Genomic DNA, 23,916 nt, shown 5'->3' with positions numbered 1-23,916 from the left:
AGGCTGGTGCAGGGAATGACCTCTGGCAGAAACAACTTGCACAGGAAAATTTAAAGGCCTATCCAAAGTAAAACTGTTTTTTACAGTATTTCAGTAGGCATTATTTGTAAGACACCACTTAGCTGATTTCTTGAAAAAATTAAATATAAAGCCACGCTAAATATTTAATGACAGGCTCTGAGGAACTAATCTCGCGATCCCCGAGCGAGCTATCAGCAGCCCGTGTGCAGCTGTTACAGAGCAGCCTCCCGGGCTGTGGCCCGGGCGCCCGGTGCCGCGCTGGCAGCCAGCCCCTGCGGTGCAGGGCGGCCCCCGCGGCGGACTCGCACTCGGGTGTGCTGCCTTCCCATCACCAGCCAGCCTGTTGCTGGGATGCAAAGCCAGAGCACAGGGCGCTCCGGGAGACGGGGCGCTGGGCGGAGCGCGGTGTGCGAGTGGATGCTGAGAGCGATCCCAGTGAGCCCGAGGGGCTGTGGCATCGAGTCTGGACCAGGCTGGTTCGCCAGGACAGAGGCTGGGAGACCAGGGTAGTCTCTGAGAAGCACCTGAGCCAACCCAGGGGCTTCTAATGACTCCTCAGGGACGTCTCCAGGGCTGGAGACCGCCCTGGGGCCCCCGACGCTGTGACGCTTCTGGATGGTAAGCGCACCTCCTTCTCCCGGCTCTCCGGGGGCAGAAGAGGCCTCCCCCGAAGTCCCTGGTCCATCCTGAGAGGCAGGGCAGACCGAGTTCAGGACTGAGGCACAAGCAGGGTCACACCGCTGAGCGGAACAAGCACACCGCGCTGAGAACCATCCCCTGCCGGGTGTCGGCCGAGCCGCGGGACCGGGGGTGGCGGGTGGGGGGCTGTCCTCCCAGCCATCCCCAGGCCGCCCTGCCAGCGGTCGGAGCCTGCAGTGTTCCAGCGCCCGGTCAGCCCAGACCGACCTGCTGAGGGCTGGCTCTGCGTTCTCTGCTCGCCCACTGGGCTTCGGGCCTGGTCCAGCCACAGCCCGCCCCAGCCCTGTGCAGAGGTGGGAGCTGCCCAGGGCTGCCCAGAATGCCCCTCCCCTCCCTCTGCTACCCACGCTTTCGAGGCCATGTGCGGGCCCTCGTCTGCCCTGAGCTGCGGGATGAGCCAGGAGCTCGGGCCACTGCCGCGCCAAAGCCGCCCCAGCCTCCTGTTGGAGTCGCTCCACCACAGTCTCCCAAGCCCACTGCCACCTCTACTTCCTCTGCTTCTCCAGGCACAGAGGCGGAGGCTCCGCTCCACACCCCACGCTGGCCAGCACAAGCGCCTGAAGGCCTGTGCAGCCACACTGGCGTCATGGGCAAGTTTGGGGGCTCCCCGCCACAAAGATGCACAGACAGGCGCAGGCACAGACAGGGTTACCTTTCTCTGCTTGTGCCTCGCCCGCTTGGCCGCGCGCGAGCTGCTCACGGGCTTGGTCTCGGAGCTGTTGATGAAGCGCAGCAGGTCCTCCACCCTGCGGTGGTCCACCACGCTCTCGCGCTCTGACAGCTGGTCCGCCTTCTTCGGCTGCTCCTCCTTCCTCTTGGTCAGCCGCAGGCGAAGCTTCTCCCTCATTTCTGCATAATTTCTACTTGTTGGTGCAGCTGGGGGCTAAGATGATTAAGAGAACATGATTAAATTAAACTTCCAGTTCTAATGACATTGAACATAAACTTCAAACTATTCCTAAAAAATGAAGGTTTCTTATTACTCAAATAATACATGCTCACCGTGAAAAATAAGGAAATAAGAGAAACAAGTTGCAAGAAAAGAAGAAATTTATACCTTCGTGAAGGATCTGGTGACGTATATACAATTAAGTACAAAAATAAATGTCACATTTTAAATATTTTATTTGTTTATTTTTAGAGAGGGGAAGGGAGGGAGAAAGAGGAACACCAATGTGGGGCTGCCTCTCGAGCGCCCCCTCCTGGGGACCTGGCCTGCAACCCAGGCCTATGCCCTGACTGGGAATCAAAGGGACCCTTAGGTTTGCTGGCCGGCACTCAATCCACTGAGCCACACCAGCCGGGGACAAAAATAAATGTTTTTAAATCAAAGAAGTAATTACACATATTGATTAATCTACTTTTAATGTAATACAGTTTGGTTATCTCTTCCTGTCAGTAAGCAAGTCCATGTATCTTCTTACCCATTTGCAAAGAAAACAATCGCCCCAAACCCCCGCCGGAACTGCCGCGCGCCCACCGCACACAGGCGCACTGCGCAGGGGACACAGAGCAGGGCTGGCAGAGGGACAGCCAACTTTTCCTGCGGCCACCCTGGCACCAGGGCGGGCACTTCCTCGTGAGACCACAGACGGTTCTGCAAGACGCCTGTGCACCTCTGTGCATCAGTGTCCTTTGTGTGCAAGGGAGGGGAGGCCACCGCGCACACCGCCTCGTGTCCGCGTGTGGCTGCTGCCTGCCTGGCCTCCCCCGCTGCCCCCAGCTGGGCAGCCGAGCAGCCAGCCCCTGCCCCATCAGCTACTTTAAAACTCGTACACACACAACAATGCTGCATTGAACCCTTATAACTAAATCTGTGAGCAAGTTTTTTCATTACACGCCCAGGGTAAGGGCAACCCAGGAGTGGAATCGCCGTTTCAAACCAGACCTTGACCTGAACTAAGCTGCCAGGCTCCACACAACAAACCAGACCCCGGGCCGCCCGGCCCCCGCTGCCACCCACGCCCGCGCACTCACCCCGCCGTGCCCGAAGAATTCACAGTAGCAGCAGTCGCAGTACTTGCCCTCCTTCTGGGTGGTGGAGGTGGAGGTGCTGGAGCTGTGCTCGGAGCAGCTGTCCTCATCGGCGCTCTCGTCGCCCTCGTCCTGCTGCGGGTCGTAGACGCCGTTCTCGCAGCGGTGCCCTTCGCAGTCGGGGTCGCTGCGAAACCGCACACAGGCCTGTCAGCAGGCGGCGCGCCTCGCGGGGCCCCGCCCCTCACGGACACAGGGGCCCGGGCAGGGGAAGGCGGGGTGGCGACTGGGCGAGGGGGCACGTGCAGCGGGCGGCCACACCGAGACGGCGTGTCGGGCACACACCCCCTCCCCACGGCGCCTCACGACCATCTCATCCTGGGGTGGGGGTACGGCTTCAGCCCGGCAAGTTCAAAGAGAACAAAAACTGTCTTAAAAAAACTGGCCACTGGTGGCTGTATCATTGTACTTGGCTTAGTGGCAACAAATACAACTGAAAAACCACCCAGGGCCCAGCCCCTGATGCTGTCCACGGTTGGGTGGGGTCCACACACCGGTCCACGCGGCCCTGGCCCCCCTAACCCGTGGCCTCCGCCAGGCGTCCCTCCCCCTCGCCCACGGGCTGCGAGGCTGCAGGGCTCCGCGAGCGGCGCCCCGTCCCCCAGCTGCCCTGCCGTCGCCTCCGGGCCTGGGGCTCACCTGCAGACGCTCGGAGGTGCGCTGACGGAGCCGTCTGTGGCGGGGGGCGGGGGTGCCACCGAAGCAGGACAGAAGCTCTTGCGTGAATCCACAAACCCAGGGGACGCGGCCGCGGTTTTGGGGAAGGTGGGGGCTGCGAGATTCGCCAGGTGAGGCGGGGAGGCTGGAGAGAGGGCGGCGGGGGCGAGCGCGGGGAGCGGCGCCAGGCTTGTGGGGCTGCTCCTCGGGGCGGCCGGCCCCGCACGCCTGTGCTCCTCTTTGCTGACGCCGTGGAAGACCTCGCCTGCGCCGGGGACAAAGCCATGCCAACAGCTGAGTCACACACGCGTTCACGTCCCTCTTAGTTAAGACTTTTCACCTACCCTTCGCCTGGACTCATCACCAGTTAATGTTCTGCCCCGCTTCCTTTGTTATACACACACACGCTCTCCCTCCCTCTCTCTCCCTCTCTCTCTCACACACACACACACACACACACACACACACACACACACTCTCTCTCTCTCTCTCTCTCTCCACCCCCCCCCCGACCCCCAAACGCTTCCTGCAGGAGCCCCTGAGAGCAGGCAGCCCTGCTCAGCGTCCCGCGTCCCCCCCGCAGGCCCTGGCAGCTCTCCCCCGGCCCAGCCTCTGCGCTCTCCCTCCTTTCACAGTGCTGGCGGCCCTCGAGTAGAGCCGGCCGTCCACCAACCCGGACATCCGGGCGCGTGAGGCTGTGTCCCAGTGCTTCGGGCACGAGTCCCCAGGGGCACCTACTGTCAGTGCTGCGGTGCTGAGGTGACGTGTGCCGGGGGCTCGGGGGCGGCCTGCCCATCCCCTGTGGGTGCTGCTCCCAGACAGCGGGGACCTGCGTTCCCCGCTCTGACAGCCAAGGCTCTCGGCGCACGCCAAGGCGCACACCTGGGCGGCCACCGCCCGGCGGGCTCAGGGCGGCTCCCTGCTCCTGAACTCACATGGCGAGGGCAAGCTCCTCCTCTTCCGTCAAGAGGCTGCCCCACCTCCCGCCACGTAGCTGGAACCCGATTTCAGTTGTGTGCTATGAGCCGCTCCATTTCTCTGCGCCGCACGGCCCCACGAGCCAGCTCCCGCGTCCCCTGACATCAACCACTGGCCAACAGCATCCACGCCGTCAGGCTCTCGGCCCTGGGCTCACAGGTGTGAGTCTGGCGGCCACACCACCTGCACACTTGCGACGCCCCACAGGCTCGCTCTCCCAGCCTCGCTTTCAGATGACTAACGACGTCTCCTCGTGCTCACAACAGCAGGTGCAGAGGTGAAAGGCAGGACCTATGTGGCCAAGCCCCAGCGGATGTTATGGGACAGTGGCATTCTCTTGGGCGTGGACACTGTGAATTATGACGCTGCCCCCCCCACCCCGGCCAGGCCACCGAAGGGTGATCGCAGAGGGCAGCGAGCACCAAGCCTGCCCAGGGCCCGCCGCCACGCCTCACCTATGGAAGGGGGCCTCCTGGACGACACTTTGAACTGGCTGTTGCTGGACTGCACTGTGGTGGCCGTGCAGGAGACGGAGGAGGTGGCTGACGAGGTGGCCATCACCACTTTATTTGCTTCCATGAAAGCATCTTGGAAGTTGTACAAGCATTTCTTTTTTGCGGCATTTTTTTTCTCTTTACAATCCAAAGCTGTAGGCGTCCCATTGCTCGGTGGCAGCGGGAGGGCGTCGGGTCTCGTTTCTGTGAGTGTTGGCCCGAGCATGTCACTCCCTTGAGAGAAGAACGGGAACGTTAGGCTTCTGACAGAAACGTTATTTAGGCTCAAACCTAAACGGTACCTGAAGGTGGACCTCTTAACACCGGGGCTGCTCTGCGTGAGGGTTCTACTGGGATGACGCTGCCCACTAGCGCTCCCGTAAGAGAAAAAATTTACTGAGCACCCACTACGTGCCAGTGCCTGTGCTAGGTGCTTTCCAGAAGTTACTCTACTTAATGTCTTAAAACTACTTTCTGAGCTTGGTACTACTATTCCCATCCTGAAGATGAAGAAACGCAGGCTCAGAGAGGCTAAGCAACTTGCCCAAGGTCACACAGCTAGAAACCCTGTCCAGGCACAGACCAGGTGTCCAGTGCAGCTTGCTGTCCTGACCACATGCAGGGGCTGGGGGCGGGGCCGCTGGGGGCTCTGGCCACGTGAGGACAGAGCAGGCTGAGGGACTGGCCCTCCTCAGGGGCCTGGCCGCTGCAGTAGCAGCCGCACCGCCGCAGCTGGGAGGGCAAGCCTGTTAGAGGGACACGTCCCACGGAAGGTCAGTGCAGAGGCAGAGGGAGGGAGGCCAGGCATGATGTGCCAGCTGCCTGTGGCCCTGCGGCACCGCCCCGGTGTGTGCTGGGTCGAGGTCTGGCTGTCGGCGCTGCTTGACAACCGCAGGCCTAACACTGCACCCCGGAGACGAAGACGCTCAGCAGCACTGGGGCAGCCCCGAGCCTGCCCGCCACAGGGCGCGGGACACGGAGGGGGTGGGGCGGCACGGCAGGCCCGGGGCCGCCCGCTGGAGGTGAGGCAGGGAAGCAGCAGCCTGGGCACAGCTGCACGGGGCCCGGCCCCTTGGGGCTTCCGCGGGAGACACAGCCACAGACGGCCGTCCGCTCCGCTTGGACAGTGAGAAACTTGAATAAAGTTTTAACAGGTTCCTTACCAGAAATTGTATCTGGCAAGAAAGTGCCAGGACTCCAGTTCTTATCATTCATCACTTCTGATCCCCAAAGACTTATAAACTTAGAACTATTCCACTCTGGAGTAGTCCCAAAACAGCTCGGGTAAATATGGTCTTGAAGAGATGCATTGAATACCTGATGCTTATTTGTGTGATTCTGAACAGGTGCTGGCGGTAAAGCCTACAAAAAAAAAGTTCTAATCACATATCAAAATTAATATTCTGTTTACCTACGTAGTTAAGCTACAGACAGACAAGCCATTCCTGGGAGCCCTGAGGGACGCGCTCGCCTGAGCGGTGCCCTGGCGGACACCTCGCGCAGTCACTCTCGACCCAGAGGGAGCCTGTGAAGCACCTGGTGCCCTGAGGACCGTATGGGACAAAGCTGACACTCGGCCAATTCTGATGCGAATTCTGATACGCTTCCCTAGTCACAGTTCAAAGGTGGTCATTTGCATAAGATCTCTTCCTCTGGCTTACCCTCACTCGACATCCTAATGATCGTTGCTAAAATGCCAACTTTGGAACCTTGGATAAAAAATGACAACACTCTTCAGCAGTGCCCTCACAGGGCACGGGGGCGGAGGGCAGAGGGCAGGGGAGAACGAGGCACTGCATGTTATTACTGGAAGCCCCCGGGCAAAGCCCCCGTCCAGGACGGGAGCTGGGCATCTCCCCGCCCCTCCCTGCCGCCCGGCCTCCACCCGCGCGGACGGGGCTCTTACCCGTGGCCTGGTCCTGCCCTGTCTGCGGGATGCCGAGCCCCTGCCCACACTGGCCTCCCCCTGGCCCTCAAACTCCTAGCCCTTCCCCAGCCCGGACCTCTCCCCGCACCGTGTGCACGTGCTCGTGCGTGCTGCCCAGCTCGCGGTCCTGCTGACTGGCGTTCACCCGGAGGCCCACATGTCTCTTCCTCAGGGAAGCCACCGCTGACTTTGCCCTCACCACCCCACACCCACACCCAGACATGGGCCTTCCATTAAACGCAATAAAGTCGCAGTTTTCCCTCTTGGCACTCATCACACTTGTAACTACCCACTGGTTCAATGTGTGCCCCCAAATCCTGTAAGCGTCACGAGGGGGCGGGCCGCAGGGGTCCGTGCCGACGCCCGGCCCACGGCCCTCCCTAGCAGGCCTGCGCCCCGGCACAGCCCCTGGGAAGCCACAGGCCTGGCACAGGGAGCCACCCTGGCCGCACTGCCCTTCGGGGCCCGCGCGCGCAGTGGGGGCTATGCACTCGTGCGGCAGGACTGTGGGAGGGGTACCAGGAGCAGGCCATGGTTGGGCAGAACTCTGGGGGCCTGGCTGAGGCACGGGTCAGGGAGAGGGAGGGGGACAGGGCACAGGGGCGGTCTAAGTCCGTGGACAACTGTCCTAGGCTGATGGGCTACAAGGGCCAAATGACAGAGGACTTCGTACGACTTCCGTCCTGAGGGCAGGGAGCTGCAGAGGGTGGTAGCGCAGGGCGAGGCGGCCTGGCCGGGGGAGCACGAAGGCCGACCTCGGGCAGGGCGGTGGATGAGCCACACGGCGGGAGGATGGCGCTGAGCGCAGTTCGGGGGTGAGGAATGGTGATGATGTGGAAGTCAGAGCTCTGGGGACAGGAGCCTGGCAGGACGCAGAGCAGGGACGACCGTCTCTGGCTCCGCCCCGGCAGGTGGTCAGTGGCGGAGCTGCCTGTGCACTCTGGCCCCGTTCTCAGCCCTCGGGCTGCAGACGGAGGGGTTCAGGTGTGGGCTCTCCCTTCTTACTAGCTGTGTGACCTCAGGCAAATCACCCGCACTTTCTGAGCTGTGGTTTCCTCATCTAGAACACAGAAATACCTACCTCCAGGGGTTGTGGCAGGAATCACACCAGACTGTGAGTGTCAACTGATCGGCACACGGTGTGGCCCACAGTAAACATTCGGTGAGTGTGGCGGTGGACCATCACCCTGCATGAGAAGGCGTCCCGGCACGCAGAGCCCGCCCCGCGCTCAGAGCCGCCGCCCTCCCCAGCACAGCTTCTGGTGCACCTGCTGACCCTGACGGGGCTCAGGGAGGCAGAGACGCAGGGTGAGGCTGGGACGAGCACCCGGAATTTGCAAGTGGGAAGGAACAGACCTGCGCTGGCCGCCCCGGGGCAGAGCAGGAGCCTGAGCTGCCTGTTCTGCAGGGGCCCAAGGACAGAGAGGGAAGAAGAAGCCTATACGTCCGCAGACAAGAGACACGGTAGAGCTGCCATGCTAAGAAGAATCTGATGGAAAGTGATTAAACAGAAGGGCTCTTCGTCTTGAAAACCGTCTGCTGGGGGGCAGAGGTGGCCGGCAGGGGAGGCTGCGGCCCCGTCTCTGGGAGGCGGTGTGCCCCCAGCCCAGCGGGGCGGGCTCTGAACGGCTGGAGCGCCTTGAGGGCCCCACAGCGGCTCAGGGACTTCCCGAGCCCAGACACAGCTGGGGCGGCTCGGTTTCGTCCTGAGAAAGCCCGGCTGACGGCCTGGACCCACTGTCCGCGCACGCCCGAGGGTCATGCTGACCCCCCACAGCCCGCCGCCTCTGGGGGGCGCCCATGGCCGCACAGCCCGCCGCCCTCGGCACCGCGGCCGCTGTGGCCGCTGCGGTTTCTGCTGCGGGACATCATGGCGCGCTGACTGCGTCCGAGGCGCCCCTGCCCCCCAGCCTGCGAGGCTCCTGAGCACGAGCGGCTCTGCCCTCCCTGCACGGGGCGCAGGGGCCCGGTGCCCACTGCGTGCCCAGTGCCTGCTGCGCAGAGCTCAGCCTAGAGGGCTACGGGGACGAGGCCAGGGGACTGTGACACTGTCACACTGTCAGCGGAAGCCAGTGACTCTGCATTCAGTTCACACAGCTCCGCAGGAGCCAATCGACTCAGAGCGGGAGTCCTGGCTGTTGACTTGCAAGGGCGGGGGCTGGGCCAGCAGTGGGTTTCCTTCAGGAAGAGCAGGCACCCGTCAAGCAGGCCATTTCGGGGCTACGCCACGGCAGCGCGCCAGCGCCTGACGCACGAGGCAAGCCCCTCGCTGTGGGAGCGCCGCCAGCTCAGAGCACCAGCTCCACGCTGCGCAGTCCATGCCGCCTGCACGGACACTTGCTCTGTGCTGCTCTCCTCGACAGAGGGAGACTCACGGGGCCGGGCACAAAGCTTCTGCTTTAAACGAACATGCTGATGCCCACGCACACGTCCAGATGCCTGCTCGGAGCCCTGAGGGCGTGTGTGAGAGCCGAGGAGCCAGCTGGTGGCACACAGGCCCCACGGCCCCACGGCCCCACAGCCTTGGGCGCCACGCAGAAGAGGGCGAGCTGCTGGCGCACGCGGGAGGAACGGCCCACCCAAGCTCTCCAACAGGGGACCGCGCGGGCCAGGGGACTGGCCTGGGTCTCTTCTCTCTGAGGTCCTCAGCGCCCCTGCTGGAGGTGGTAACGAGGCAGGAGCACCGGCTGCTTCTCAGGCCAGAAGACGAGACCACAGCCACTGACACGGGACACAGGCCACAGGTCGCACAGGACCCCAGAGCGCAGCCATGGTGCCCACACGTCCACAGAGCTGTCTCCTACTCGAATGCACACTTGTGCCACGCTGGGCGCCATGAGACAACCCCTGCAATGGCTGTGCCTCAGCGATGCGCTGGGCCCCTCTCAACGCCCCGTGCTCAGTGACGGCCATCTGGAGGCCACGTCCAGACAACCCTCCAGGCCCAGTGTAGAATTCAAGGCATCCCGCTGCCTCTGTGAACCAGCCAGGCCCTGATCTAGCAAGGTGACGGCTCCACAACGCGTTTTCCGGGAAGAAGACGCAGGGCTTCGGGCCCAAGTCTGGCCCCACAGCCGTGGCCGCGTGGCTGCTCCAGGGCCCCGTGGGGCGGGGGCTGAGGCTGCACCGCCAGTGCAGGTCTGCGCTGCTCTGCAAGGCCGGGCACCCCGCCGGGGCTCCTCCGCTGAAGGGGCACGCTGCACTCTAACCCCAGCCGAACGGCACCGAGCGCCTCTGCGACGAAGTGTGCAGCCCCAGAGAGAGCACGGGAATCTTTCACAGGGAAGAAGTAAGAACATGGCGAGAGGAAACAGGGCCAGGCGGAGGTGCCGGGACTGTGCCGTCCCGAGGGCACGCGCACCAGGTCGCAGGGTTGGGGGCGCGGATCCAGGGCCCCACAGGAGGCAGGAGAGCTGCAGACTCTCCAGAGGGGCTGGGGGTCTGAGGCGGGCCAGCGCCCCTTGGATGCCTCACACCGGCACACGGACACCCTCTCTTGAGGAGGCCTCTCCTGTTTCAGGTCTCGGGGTTCCCACAGACTGAGATGAACAAACACGACCTCCCAATAAAGTTACCACACAGGTAAGGGAACAACACGTCAGCTGAAACAACACACAGACTGACGTCCTCAGGTGTTACTCAAACACAGAACAGCTACATGCATGTCCATGACATGTGTCAGGCTAGTCATGACCTTAAACCTGTGCATCTGATATATGTAAAAACATTGAAGAAGAGCGCTTGTTTGCATCTCTCAGATCAGCTGCGACCGCCGCAGGGCTCATTGCCAAGACTGACCCACAAACGTTCTCAGAGTGAACCAGGTGCCAAGGAGACAGGAAATCAGAAAGAGAGCTTCAGGACAAGGAAGGGAACAGGGAGGCCTCCCAGAGGCCTCACGGGCTCAGAGACGCAACGGCATGGGCGGCAGCACGCGGACGGCGTGGCTGGGAACGCTTGGTCAGGCAGGAGGCTGAAGACGGCCGCAAGCACAGCCACGGAGAACTTCCCAAAGGAAAATGACACAGGAAGGAAGAATGCTTCACCACCACCACCATCGCCACCACCCAGCAAAACACAACGAAACAGCCGAGCACTGAGGGACAATTTTAAAACATGCAACATACGGTCATTGGGACACGAGAAAGAAAGAAAAAAAGAGAACAGATGGAAGAAGTACTTACAGTCATAATGCTTAAAGTCAGGGTGTTCCAAAACTACTGACAGACACCAAGCCACAGAGCCAGGAAGCTCAGAGGACACCAGCTGGAATACCCCCAAATCTACACCCTGTCATATCATATTCAAACTGCAGAAAGCCAGAGACAGCGAAGAAAATCCAGAACACAGTCTGGGGGCGGGGAGGGAAGGAGCCCCTGCATTTGTCAAACAAGGAAGAGAACTACCGAGGACACCGCATCAGAAACTGTTGAGCGGGGAAGAGTGAAGTCAGCCACATTTAGGTGTTGAAAGAAAAAACGCCACCTACCTAGGATTCTGTATCAAGCACAATTACCCTTCACAAGCAGGGAGAAGTAAGAGCCCCTCGGACACAGGGAGGTGGGGAGAGCTGAGGGGCCTTCAGGCCGGGGGCGCGACGTGGCTGCACACTGGGGGCTGCGCGTACGGAGGGCGACCCGGATGGAGGAGAGAGCGGGAAACCAAAGCTCTCCTTTTTATTCCTAATTGACGGTAAAATGTATTCAGTAACTTTGTTTAAAGTAACAACAGCAACAACACACTGGGTGGTTATGGACAGACGGCAGTAAGGACGGCATGCCGCCAGGCACAGGAGGGGGGAGCCTGTCCGAAGGAGCCTGTCCGAAGGAGCCTGTGCCACGCATGAGGCAGAACAGCGCCGTTTGAGGGGGACTTAGAGCGTTAAAATGGAGATTCCAATGCAACTGTTACAGATTTAAAAAATAAGGATAATTGATATGCTAAGAGAAGAGATTAAATGGAATCCGAAAATGCTCAGTTAGAAGAGGAAAAGGCATGAGCCCTGGCTGGTGGGGCTCGGCGGGCTGGGCGCCGGCCTGGGACCCAGACGGTTGCGAGCTTGGTTCCCCACCAGGGCAGATGCCTGGGTTGCGGGCCAAGTCCCCAGCTGGAGGTGTGTAAGAGGCAACTGATCGACCTATCTCCCGCACATCGATGTTCCTCTCCCTCTCTCTCTCTACAAATAAATAAAATCTTTAAAAAAAAGAAAAAAGTGGAAAAGGCAGAAAAAGAAGTCTCTGGCACCAGATAAAAAACATTATGGTGCTTGCTTTGGCAGCACATACACAATTAGAGAACTGTTATAAACATATCACTATAAATGTGAATGGTCTAAACATACCAAGGAAATGACAGAGATTATCAGGGAACCAAAAAACCACAACCCAATGCACACATGTTTACGAGAAACCTACTGTCAGTTCAAAGGCCTCTGTAAGTTACAAGTAAAGGAAGGAGATACGCACACCAACACCAGGGAAAAGGTGGGGTAGCGACAGCAACTTCGGACAAGCAGACTTCAGAGCAAAACACCAAAAACACCAGCGACAAAAAAGAACACGACACACTGATAAAAGGGTCCATTCTGCAAGGACACAACAAATCCTGAACACGTAAGCACCTCGCACCAGAGTCAAACCGCATGGGGCAGGAATGGGCAGAAGTGCCAGGAGAAGCAGCAGGCCCCGTGGTCACGGTGGGAGACGCCGGCACGCCTCCGTCAGAGTGGACAGGGCCGCAGGCAGGGGGGCCGCGAGGACGTGGCTGGACTCCAGAGTACCGGCAACCGGCTGCGTGTCACTGGCACCTACAGGCCACTTCACCCGACAGCAGCAGGTGACACATGCCTCCCACGCTGCCACGGAACACGCACCAAGGCAGACCCCCCCCCCGGGCCATAAAGCGACCGTAACGCATTGAAAGTAAAGGAAACACACAGCTCTCAGAACACAAAGGAATTGAAGTCGGACTCAGTAACAGAAAGGTAGCTGGGAAATCCCAAATAATGGGAACTACCCCGGTGCAGATTTAATTTCTTTTCTAGCATCTTGTTACTGTATTTTCCTCCTGCAACTACTTTTTACCTTTCAAATAACTTATAACTCAACATACAGATTAAGTGTATCGTTGACACAGAGACATCTGAAAATAGTCTTCAGGTTTTCCCAAATGCAAGAAAGTAAAATGCTCCCAATCCTCACCCCGAACTCTTCAGGGACCCAACAGTCACCCACAATGGCCAAAGCGTGGACTGCGACAACGACACGTTCCAAAGGCGACACCTGCCATCGCAGCAGAGCGGTGACCCCTGAAGGCCCTGACAACGCCGACACAGGGGCGGGGCGCGAGCGCCTTTGCACACACGGCCGCACGCCGCCCCTCCCGGCCGCGCTCAGAACGCCACACGGACCGGCCCCAGGCCCTCGAAGAGACCCGCGCTGATGGAGCGCAGGGCAGCTGCGCTGCTCTGCGCAGCCCATCCGCCCCCAGGGGCGCTCCCGCCACCCCTTACGAGCTGCGACACATGATGCCTTTACAGACAGAGGCCCCCACAAGTCAAACGACCGTGGATGATGCAAAATCCATCCACAGGATCCGGTGCGGGACGAGGTGAGCGCAGGGTAACAAACAGTCTAACACCAGGCACAAGCAAAATGTTTTGCCAAACGCAGCTCATTTTTCCAAATAAAAAAAGGCATCTAGCTCATGTATTTTAAATGCATCAGTAAACAGTCCTGACCTAACAGCACAGTGGTTGAAATAAAGCTGAACAGCCTGTCCTCTGGATTTGCCTGTCTATCTATGAGTCTTCCACATCTACCTCCTAGACTACCGGGCACCAAATAAACAGGCTTCAGACACAGCAGCCTTCCCCCAATGTCATTCCCTGCTCTGTCCTGCAGACTTGCTGTGACACCCTGAGGACAGGCCACAGCCCAGGGGAGTCAGTTCCTAACTAGCGCACCCCAGTGCCCTTCGGGAATAGCCAGTCTCGTGACATGACTTGGAGATCTTCGGGAACGAACTCCTGACAGCACCTACCGCAGGAAGGAGTAGGAGAACATTCTATTCTCTCTCCTCAGAACATAGACAACAAAACTCTACTGAGGTGGAAGCGGGGCGAACACAGGCACCCAGAGGGGAGGAGGCAGTAAAGGCGGGCCAGCCCTTGGAGAGGCCGGGTGGCGTGCGCAGCAAGGCCTCGCTGCGTGTCCTCAGAGTGTCCTGTGACGTTGGGCGCGACGGTGTATAGCACAGCCAATTTTACCACAAGGTAACTGGTATAAGTAACAGGTTCCTGTAGCGCCTCATTGTTATAACGAAACACTGTTGAACAAAAAAATTATTTAAGGACCTACTGTCTATACCTGAAATACTACTGAAGTCATTCTATTAATAAAGGCATCCTTAAACGTCCAAACTGAGCAATATTCAATCTAACACAATTTAATCATAAATTTGGTTATAGTTTCCAAGTACTGACTGTAACAGACCATGACGAAAGGATTCCATTCACGGCTAAAGCAGCAGTTTTATCCCCAACCTGTGCCCTTGCCCGGCACACAAACAGCCAACCCCACTCCTGGGCCCCCCACACCCTGCCCCCGGGGCGGCTCAGGGAAGACCACGTGCACGGAGCCTGAAAAGCCCCTCTGGGACCGGTCCTCCCTGTCCATCTCAGCTGATCAGGGTGTTATAGTAATAAATCGGGAGAATTTGGGGAGAATTCTGGTTTTGATTAGAGCTAATCTTGAACCAGAATAACTGATGATGGAAATCAGGATATATGGTAAGAGTTAATAAAGCTAAGTTCAAAGTAGCTAGAGAAATAAATCTCTCTATAATACCAAAAACCAAACCCCATCTAAAATCTCCCTGAAGAGTTGGAGACGTTAAATACAAGCACGCGGCTCCCGGGGAAGGCGCACACACAGGAGGCGGCTTTCACGGGACGGACTGCCTCCCTGCCCCGAGCAGTCTCAGCGCAAGCATCCCTCGGAGGCCCCGTCCGGTCGGCCCCCAGCCGCGCCCCGCGTGGCGCGGGGACCCTCTGGCCCATCGCGCCCAGGGTCTCCCCCTCCAGCCGTGGTTCCCACAGGCCCTCCGCCTTCCCACGGCGAGTGCGACTGTTTCAGACGCGGGCCCCGCTGTAGCCACGGCCCCGCCGCCCAGCCCAGGAGTGCAGAGCCAGAGGAGCCTCCGCGGCAGCGTCCCCGCGTGGGACCCGTCGCCTGAGAACCTTTCCATTCCAGTGAATTCTGAAGGTGTGCACCCTGCCTTTCCTAACTGTTTTTATAACATAAAGGCTCAAGATCCCCAGAGCTGAGGCGCTAACAGTAAAGGGCACGCGGGCCGACCTTCCCGTCAAGCCCAGACGCTGCTCCACACGCGTGCCGGCTGAGCACTGTCTGTCTGCCAGGCCCCTTCTGCCCCGACTTACCTTACTGTGGGCGAAGGGAGGTGCTGCGTACAAGGTGGGGTGGATCAGAGGGCGAGGCAGGTGTGGGACGGTGTGCAAGGGCACGTGCCCATGGATGTGGGGGTACAGATGCAGAGCCGGGTGTGCGGGCTTCTCTGGGCTCAGGAACTGGTGGCCTGGAGGAAGGGCTCCAGCCGTCATGGCTGACAACGGCAGTCCAGAAGCTTCCTGCTTACATACGTGGCATTCACAAGTGTTTGCAGCTTGTTCAGCCTGAAGGAAAAGAAGTACCTGCTTACTCAGAGAGATGAAGACGGGGTGCAGTTCAAGTCAGCAACAGCCTGCCAAGCACGGCAGGTGCGCAGCAGGCAGAGGCTCGTCCCGACACCCCGCTGGCCGGGGCCCTATTATGTGGGAAACGAGGGACCCGAGAGCCCAGGACGGCAGGAACCTGAAGAGGGGGGTGCGCACCCCATTCCCCAGCGGCTGGCTGCATCCTGGGCCTGTCTGCGCAGGAACAAGGGGCTGGTGACGAAGGCAGAGTAGACCAGAGACGGGGACTTCCGCTAAGGTGGAATGAAGTGTCAAACTGAACACAACTGTCAGAGGCTCTGGAAATCAACCAAAGGGAAAAGGCGGACTGAGAGGCGCTACGCACGCACATCTGCGGGCGCTGGGGCGAGCAAGGCCAGAGCCTGGCCCCCTTCCCGGGGCTCCGTCCCCGCCAAATCCCCGCCCCCGAACCAACCGAAAGACGCACAGAAAGAATCAACAGCAGAATGGAAATGGTACGCGGAATTTGTGTAGTACAAGCAAAGGGAGCAAAGGGAGAACAGGAGAGTAAAGCCAGGCGACAGGGAGCGACGGCCCCGGCAGGTGCCCGCGCCGCCCGCCGCCACTCGGTGCGAGCCGGGCGTCCCGGGCCAAGGGCACGGCCGGGGGCAGGGTGAGGACGCGGAGCAGGGCCCGGTGAGAGGGCACGAGTTTGGTGAAGCGGAAGGATACAAGACCTATACATAGAAATCAACTGTGCCAGTATTTTTATGTTACCAACAATAAACTGAAACTCAAAATTGGGAAATACCACTTACTATAGAATCAAAAAAATCTAAATTTAAGTTTCAAAAATATGTTCAAGGCCCATTGACTAGAAATTTTTTTAAATCAGAGAGAAATTAAAGATGACTTAGGTATAAAAATGTATATAGCATGTTCATAAACTGACATTCAATTTTGTTAAAACTGTATTTTTCCTAAAATTGATCTATATCATCCCACTAATAAAAGACTAGGATCAGAGCATTTTGCTGGTGAATTCTATCAAAGGACTCAAGAATATTCAAGAATTCAACACAACCTCCAAGCAGGGTCCTGACCAGTATGGCTTGGTGGGTTGGGTGTTGTCCCACAAAGTGAGAGGTCACCGATTCAGTTCCCAGTCACGGCACATGCCTGGGTTGCGGGTTCAGTCCCCAGTCAGGGAGTGTAGGGGAGGCAACTAACCAATGTTTCCCTCCCTCTTTCTCCCTTCCTTTTCCTCTCTCTAAAATTAAGTGAATAAAATCGTAAAAAAGAAAAAAAGATTAAAAATATATTCAAAAAGGTTTTTTGTAGAAGGTAAGGAGTTGATTCTAAAACTTAAATGGAAACGCACTTTGAAAAGGCCTGTGAGCCGGAGGGCAGAGGCCACCCGCTCCCAAAGCAACCGCAGTGCGCCTGTCACGCGGCCATGGCGAGGGCCCCAGGGCAGGCGGACGGGCGCACTCCCGGGGCCAGAGCAAGCGGGGGCCACGTCTGCAGAAAGATGCATTCAGACCCCCAACCTCCCGCCGTGGGCGAAAACCAAGTCAAATAAGCCGCAGGCCCAGCAACGCACGCACCACAGCTCAGCTGTGTGCTAGGCAGCGTTTTCTGGGGTGTGATGTCAGAAGGATGTTTCATACAGAAAAAACCTGGTAAACTGGGATGTACCAAACAGAAAAACTTTTGCTTTTCAAAAAACACCATAAAAAAAACTAACAAACATGCCATGGACCAAGAGAAAACGTGCAAATCGCACGCTTGATAAACCGGCACATACACAACTGCCATAGCTCAATACTGAAACAGAAAACAAACGAGCGTATGAAAGGTGCTCAACTCTGCCCGTAACAAATCCAACGAGGATGGAAACCTTAAGGGCTTATCATGTGGTCTCAGACAGGTGGAACTCCAAAACAGTGACATCAGCGTCTGAGGGGTTCGGGGAGGCCACTGCCCTCTAAGCCAGGGAGACCACTGGCGACCCATCCTCGGGATGCAGCTGCTTCTGCGAGAAATGTTCGATGTATGAGGTTGCTCGTGAATAGCTGATACACACAGAGCCCATCAGCAGGGGACCAATGAAGAACAAGACACAACCAGGCTATGCCGGCACAGCGGACCACGGGGCGTGCAGGGACTGCGGACGGGCACTGCGGGCCACCGGCTGGCGGGGGCCCCGCCAGGCAGGGCGCAGGATGGTGCGTGCGTCAGGACGAGCCTCTGTGTGAAAGTGAGAACGAACCTGTGCCTGTGCGCACACCAGTGGGCGCTGGAAGAACACAGCACCTGACACAGGGGGCCTACAGGGGCCCGGGACCGGGGTGGGCGGAGCCAGACCAGGTAGAGGGCAAGCAGGGCAGCGGGACTCCCTCCTTCACTGCAGGAGTCGGGCTCATGCCATTGAAATGAACTAACGAGCCAAGCATCCCGATGTTCATCTGTTTCTCCTTTCATTTAGAAATTGCTTGGACATCTGTGTTAAAACTGCGCAAGGAAAAATAATTGATAAGATACCCTCATCTTTGGGTAACAGAAAAGCAGATCTGTTCAAGGTTAAAAATCTCTTATAGCCCTGGCTGGTGTGGCTCACTGGATTGAGCACCGGCCTGCAAAACAAAGAATCGCGGGTTTGATTCCCAGTCAGGGCACAGGCCTGGGTTGTGGGCCAGGTCCCCAGTGGGGGGCATGCAAGATGCAACCACGCTTTGATGTTTCTCTCTCCCTCCCTTCCTCTCTAAAAATAAAAATCTTTTTAAAAAAAATCCCTTTTATAAAACTAACCTTTGCTGAAATTTTACCATTCAACTATTTAATTTTATTTTCTAAACTCTCTCCTTTGCTTCTATACAGACAAAAACTCCATGACATCGAAACGTCCGCATCCACTGGGGTTCGCAAAACTGAGAGGCTGACGAGAGAGCTCAGGTGCGAGCGGAAGACCAGGGCAGGGCTCACGGGGTGCGGGCTCGCGGGGTCCGTGCGCCTCGGCTCCCCACGGCCCATCTTCAGAGGCTGCTCGACCAGACCCGACTCTGCGTGTAAGAGGCCCCAATATGGAGAACACAGAGAGAGCGAGAGAGGCCCTCAGCACAAGGGCGAGTTCAAAGAGATGCGCCGCACCTGCTGAGCGGGGTAAGACGGGGGAGGGCTGTCCGCTTTGCTGTCCTCCGTCCCGGGGCTCCCGTTCCCTAGGGCCATGTCTTCTTGCGGGGCCCCCGGGGGCTCCCCACCACTCCCGCCGTCCGCCTCTTCATCGTCCGCCTCGGAAGAACTGCCACTGCTGCTGCTCACCTGCGGGGACTTAAAAACAAGCAGAAGACCATGAAGAGCCCCACGCCTGACCGCCACCCTGCGCCGCTGATGTCACGACGACATCGCCGTGGCCGTACCTCGTCTTTCAGGGCCATGTTTTCCCCGCCACCGTTTAACTCGCTGTGGAGTCCATTCATGCTGGCCACCACCTCGGTATCGCTGTAGTTACTCAGCGGATAAATGTCAGCAAACTTGGCTGACAACGGAGCCACATCTTCATCGTCACTGCAGCTGAGACAAGCAGAGAGGTCGCAGTGAGCCGCTCACAGGGGCTCAGACAGCACCCCCAGACTCCGTTCTCCTTATAGAGGCGCCACCCTGAGCACCGCTCCTACTTCCTGACATTGCGCGGCAGCCTGAGCACAGAGCACGCGCCCAGGAGGCCCGCCTGTGCACGCTGGAGGGAGGGAGAGCGCTCCTGACAAAGCACAAAGCAGCCACGGCCACGTGGCCCGGTGGGCAGCTGGGACCTGTGCATCCGACCGGAAGCGCCCCGGGGCCCAGTGCGCTCGCTGCCGGTGCCGGGCAACGCAGTTCTGTTCAACAAAGAGCAGCGGTGTGACTGCCGCAGTTTCAGACGCAGCCAGCCAAACAAAACTTTAAAGGCACTTTTGTGACAAGAAACTAGAGTTTGCTACTACCAGACCACTTCTGCTCATGCCAGTCACAGTCTTAAATGTCAGCCTCTGCAAGTCTTCAAGGCAGTGGGACAAGGGAGACGTTTACTAAAGACAGGCGGACTGACGTCCAGGCCGCCGCTTACGTGGGCCACTTTAGAACGCCTGAGTTTCTGGTGCGTGGCAAGAGCTGGCACAGCGACCTACAGTGCAAACAGCTCCCAGCAGGGCCCTACGCGGACACCCGCCGCCAGCGCCAGCCTGCCTCCGGTCCGTCTGCGGCCTCAGCACCAAGACCTCTGGGAGGCGACATTCTGGCTTCAGGAGTGTCCAGGACTGCCAGACTCGGGCGTCTTTTCCACTTTCAGGAAGACGAGGCTCCACGTACGAGGCGGCTCTGTAGCCTAGAGCTCACCAAGGAGGCGCAAATGGCGCTGGCCAGGCGAGGGCTGCTCAGGGCTCCCGAGGGCCCAGCACCGGAGGTGACAGGACGTGTTGCCCTGGTTGGTACGCACATCCCCTCCTGAGGTTGTCAGCATCCCCACGGGTCACAGGGGAGGCACCTGAGCTCCAGAAATGTACTTCCAGGTCAAGTGGGACACAGAAAACCGAACCTTCCAATGGCTGGCAACCGCGGTCACCCGAGCCCTTAGCTGGACATGGGCAAGCGCGGCCCGGCCTTGCCAGTAAGCGGATGTGAGGTCTGCCTGCACACCACTGTGTTTATCCTTGACTGGCACTGATTAATTTTCCATTTCTCTTCAGGCAATGAAAGTGTCAAAATTGGGCTTTAATGATTTCATGGTTAAAAGGTTGCTTAAAAAAAACAGAGGGCCCTGGTCTCAGAAAGCACTAGGAAGCCGTACTTCTGTAGCCATCCCTGTCTGGCTCTCGTCACTGCACGACTTAAACCTCCAAAACCTTATTACAAAGACGCAACTCACAAAGCTGGCGTGGAGCCGTTGTCCGTGAGGATGAGCCTGGGGTGCTGCTGGACGGTGACTGGGGAGCTGGAGCCCGACCCCGAGCTGGCGGACGACACGCTGGGCGGGCGCATCTCAGAGACGCAGTCGGGAGCCGAGCCCACCGGGAGCGGCAGCGGGTGGACGTGGGTGTCGCTGGGGACAGGGGGGTCCACGATGCCACACGTGAGGATGTGGGAGAGGCTGCAGTCATCGCAAGCACACCTGTTTGGGAGGAAGGACGGTCACCGAGCCAGCCAGGGCCTGCCAGGCGTGCTCTCCGCGGGCCGCGGTGCTGGCTCACCTTCTCCGGTAGTGGCAGCTGGGACAGTCAGGCACGCTCAGCCGGGAGGACAGCACCTGCCTTACGGCGTCTGTGAAGTTGTTCTCGCCCGTGACCGCCTTCTTGTTGGTGAACTAGAGGGAATTGCAGAATGACAGGTGAAGGCGGCGGCACCGGTCTCCTGTCACCCTGGGCTTTGCAGTTGTCTGTCGTGCTCACTGAGAAACCGAGGCCACAGCTTCCTGAAGTAGGACGGGGCCAGGAGAAGGGGCGGCAGACCAGGAGTGTGCAGGTGGAGCCACACAGGCCAGTGACCAGCCACCCTGGACAGACGCCTCCCGGCAGACACCCGGCCCTCCCCCAGAACCTGCCGTGCGCTGGTACGTCAAGGTACCTGCAGCAACACAGAGATGAATTGCTGCCCCCAAGGACCTGAGGTTCCAGAAGAGCAGACAGGTAAGAAACTGAGGGTGGGGGAACCGTGGTGTTAAAGGGGGTGCTCGCAGACAGCTGCTGAGGGGCCACAGGGGCCCAGGCCTGAGCCAGGCCAGGAGGTGGCCGTGTGGGTAGTGCTGTCAGAGGCCAGGGGACAAGCAGCAGCTGGGTGTCCCCCCGACACCTCCCAAAGGCTTGCTGACCCTGGGCTAAGCAAGGTGAGGGCTTGGGGCACCAGGACTGTGTGGCCTGCCAGGGCTGCGGGCTATGCACCCAGAGTGTCCACGAGCTAACGGAGGCCAGGGCGCCCAGCCCGCAGGCGGCAGAGGCGGGGAAGGACACGGCCATTCGGAAGGCCGGCTGGCGAGGACACCAGCGGCAGGAACGAAGACCAGCCCAGACGAGGGGTGGGTCTGGGAGCTGCCTAGGAAGCAGCGCCTAGACTTGCCAATGACTCAGCGAGCACCTGGACTTCAGAAGGAACTGGGACCAGCCCTGGCCATGGGACACTGGCAGCTGGAAGGGCCATCTGGCAGGACAGGAGCCACGCAGGGAGGCTTGGGGGATCGGGTTTGCAAGCCGGAGACGGGACCCTCTGTCTACCTGTGGTGCCAGAGGAGACCACGGGGGTGAGAACGCGGGAGCGGCGTGGGGGCGGGGCCAGGGAGGCTCAGGACACCAGGGAGCAGCGGCAGCAAGGGGACCAGAGCTGAGGGAGCCTGAGTTTCCAGGAGGCCGAGTGTCCTCAGGCCACCACAGGGAGGAAGGCGGGTCCCCAGCGCGAGGGAGGTCGGTGCACTTGGTGGCCTCACAGTGTCACCCCACGAGAATAACCCGCACACGCCCCCCGCCCCGGAGGGGACTGCTGGACTCACTGTGCAGGAGCAACGGCGCCGACGCCCAGCCTCACCTGCTCTTCAAGGAATCGCCGCTGTCTGAAAAGCTCCCAGTCTTCTGTCAGCGTGCGCGGCTTGCTCTTCGTTGTCATCTAACAAGGGAAGTAGCAAAGCAAGACGCTGAGTGCCAGCAGGAGCTCCCCAGGCCTCTCTCATGGGGACATATGAAATGTCAACACCTATGGAAGCGTTGCTGTGGACAAGGGCAGGGGTGGCAGAACCGATGTCACGGACACTGTTTCCACGTCAGCACCTGCTGACCGACTCAAAATCACCGCGGACACAAGTTCCAATTACAGAGAAACTAAGGGGTCAGAGCGGGTCGTCAAAACGGGAGGCAAGCATTTGCCATTCACTGACTGCCTGTCACGGGTCTTGCACGCGCTAGACACACAAAATGAAGGTGGCAACGCCAGCAGCGAGGGCCTTGGAGTCGGAGGCAGGACAGGACGACCGTGGGCAGGCAGCACGGTGGCCAAGGACAGTGGGCTGGGTGTGGAGGGCGGGGCACCCGGGGGGCTGGGGCAGGTGGCGAGGTCGGGTGGAGGCCGCGGAGACGGCCCCCCATCACCTCCGGGGCAACTCTCCCCGCAGTGTGCAAGTCACCCCACAGTGCGAGTGCACTTGACGCCACTGGATAGCGCACTGTCCTCGGTGCTTTGCGCTCAGGGGCAACGGGGTACATGTTAGGTGATGTGCATTCTACCAAAACTGAAACACCAAACTGAGAGAAAATTAAGAATAGGTTCAAGGCACTATCTTACTTTGGAGGGTGAGGCTAGGAAATGAGGTTACATCTTGATGTATATACCTTCTCCCCAAATAATTCAATCCTACAGGCAAGAAAATACTACCAATAAACCCTCCAAAATGAGTAAAGAGCAATTTCATAAAATAAAATTCACACACTTGAAAAGAACTTTAAATGGCTTAAACTCAGAGAAGAAACTGATGTCGTCCTAATTGACAACAAAAGCCCCACAAATCAAGTTTTGTAAGATGTGCCCACATTGCAGAAAATATATAGGTTTAAACACATTCGAGAGCAGAAAAGAACAAAAAAGACTGAGAAGTATGCGTTCAACCTAAGAAGCCAAAATAAGATAAAACAGGAAACCAACTAATAAGGTAGAAAGGACTTAATGTGAAGCAGAAAACCAAGCCGCAGATGCAGGCGCTGCCAGCCCCTCCCGGGCGCAGGGTCAGGCAGACGGGCAGGGCCCGGGACAGGCCACTCCGAGGAGGTTCCTCCACTGCCAGGCTCCTGCTCCTCACGCCTCAGGGAGAGCTGCCAGCAGTGCCCCAGGCGCCCCAGCTGGGCCAGCACGATTTAAAGAGTTGAGTCACCAAGAACAAGCTTTCCCGATTTCACCTAGCAATGCAGGCATCTCCTGCCGGCTGAGCGCCTCTGGGGGTGCCCCGCGGAGACGGCGGGGCAGCAGGCCCGCTGCCCTTCTGCGCCCTTGGCTGGACAAAGTCCTGTCTTGGAAGGGCAGCCACAAGAGGCAGCCCACGAGGCTGGGGAGTCCTCATTCCCACGCCCCCCCCGCCCCCCGCGAGCACTGGCTTCTGGCCGGGCCCTCAGCCGAGAGGCTGTGGATAGCGCCCCAGGCAAACAGCGACTTGCGCAGCTCACTCACTGAGAACCCAAACCCACTCAATAAATGCAGTGTAAACTGGAGAGGCAGGAAGAGGTCAGTGCTCCTGCCCTGGCCAGGTGGCTCAGCCGGCTGGGATGCCGTCCTGTACACCAAGGTTGTGGGTCCAAACCCCCGTCGGGGCACATGCCCAGGCTGCAGATTCGATCCTCAATCGGGGCACATGTGGGAGGCAAACAATTGATCTCTCTCTCTCAGAGCAATAAAACACACCCTGGGGT

At 58.9% G+C, this 23,916-nt stretch overlaps 1 protein-coding gene across 1 annotated transcript in view; it reads right to left on the bottom strand.

Moving 5' to 3' along the window:
- Window positions 1-23,916, bottom strand: part of FAM193A (family with sequence similarity 193 member A) — a 105,952-nt gene that overhangs the window by 15,175 nt on the left and 66,861 nt on the right. Inside the window, exons 8-18 of the mRNA XM_054581877.1 lie at window positions 22,052-22,129; window positions 20,728-20,840; window positions 20,406-20,648; window positions 18,922-19,075; window positions 18,653-18,832; window positions 15,251-15,502; window positions 6,047-6,245; window positions 4,845-5,117; window positions 3,394-3,676; window positions 2,698-2,881; window positions 1,373-1,603 (exon numbers count right to left, since the gene is read on the bottom strand). Of these exons, the coding sequence (XP_054437852.1) occupies window positions 1,373-1,603; window positions 2,698-2,881; window positions 3,394-3,676; window positions 4,845-5,117; window positions 6,047-6,245; window positions 15,251-15,502; window positions 18,653-18,832; window positions 18,922-19,075; window positions 20,406-20,648; window positions 20,728-20,840; window positions 22,052-22,129 (2,190 nt within the window). The remainder of the gene's footprint in view (window positions 1-1,372; window positions 1,604-2,697; window positions 2,882-3,393; window positions 3,677-4,844; window positions 5,118-6,046; window positions 6,246-15,250; window positions 15,503-18,652; window positions 18,833-18,921; window positions 19,076-20,405; window positions 20,649-20,727; window positions 20,841-22,051; window positions 22,130-23,916) is intronic.

The sequence above is a fragment of the Pteronotus mesoamericanus genome, unplaced genomic scaffold (assembly GCF_021234165.1).
Source record: "Pteronotus mesoamericanus isolate MK-2021 breed Mesoamerican mustached bat unplaced genomic scaffold, CSHL_Meso_final contig_68, whole genome shotgun sequence".
In the NCBI taxonomy this organism is placed as follows: Eukaryota; Metazoa; Chordata; class Mammalia; order Chiroptera; family Mormoopidae; genus Pteronotus; species Pteronotus mesoamericanus.
The sequence above is the reverse complement of the archived record's forward strand: the minus strand, read 5'-3'. Positions and strand labels throughout refer to the sequence as shown.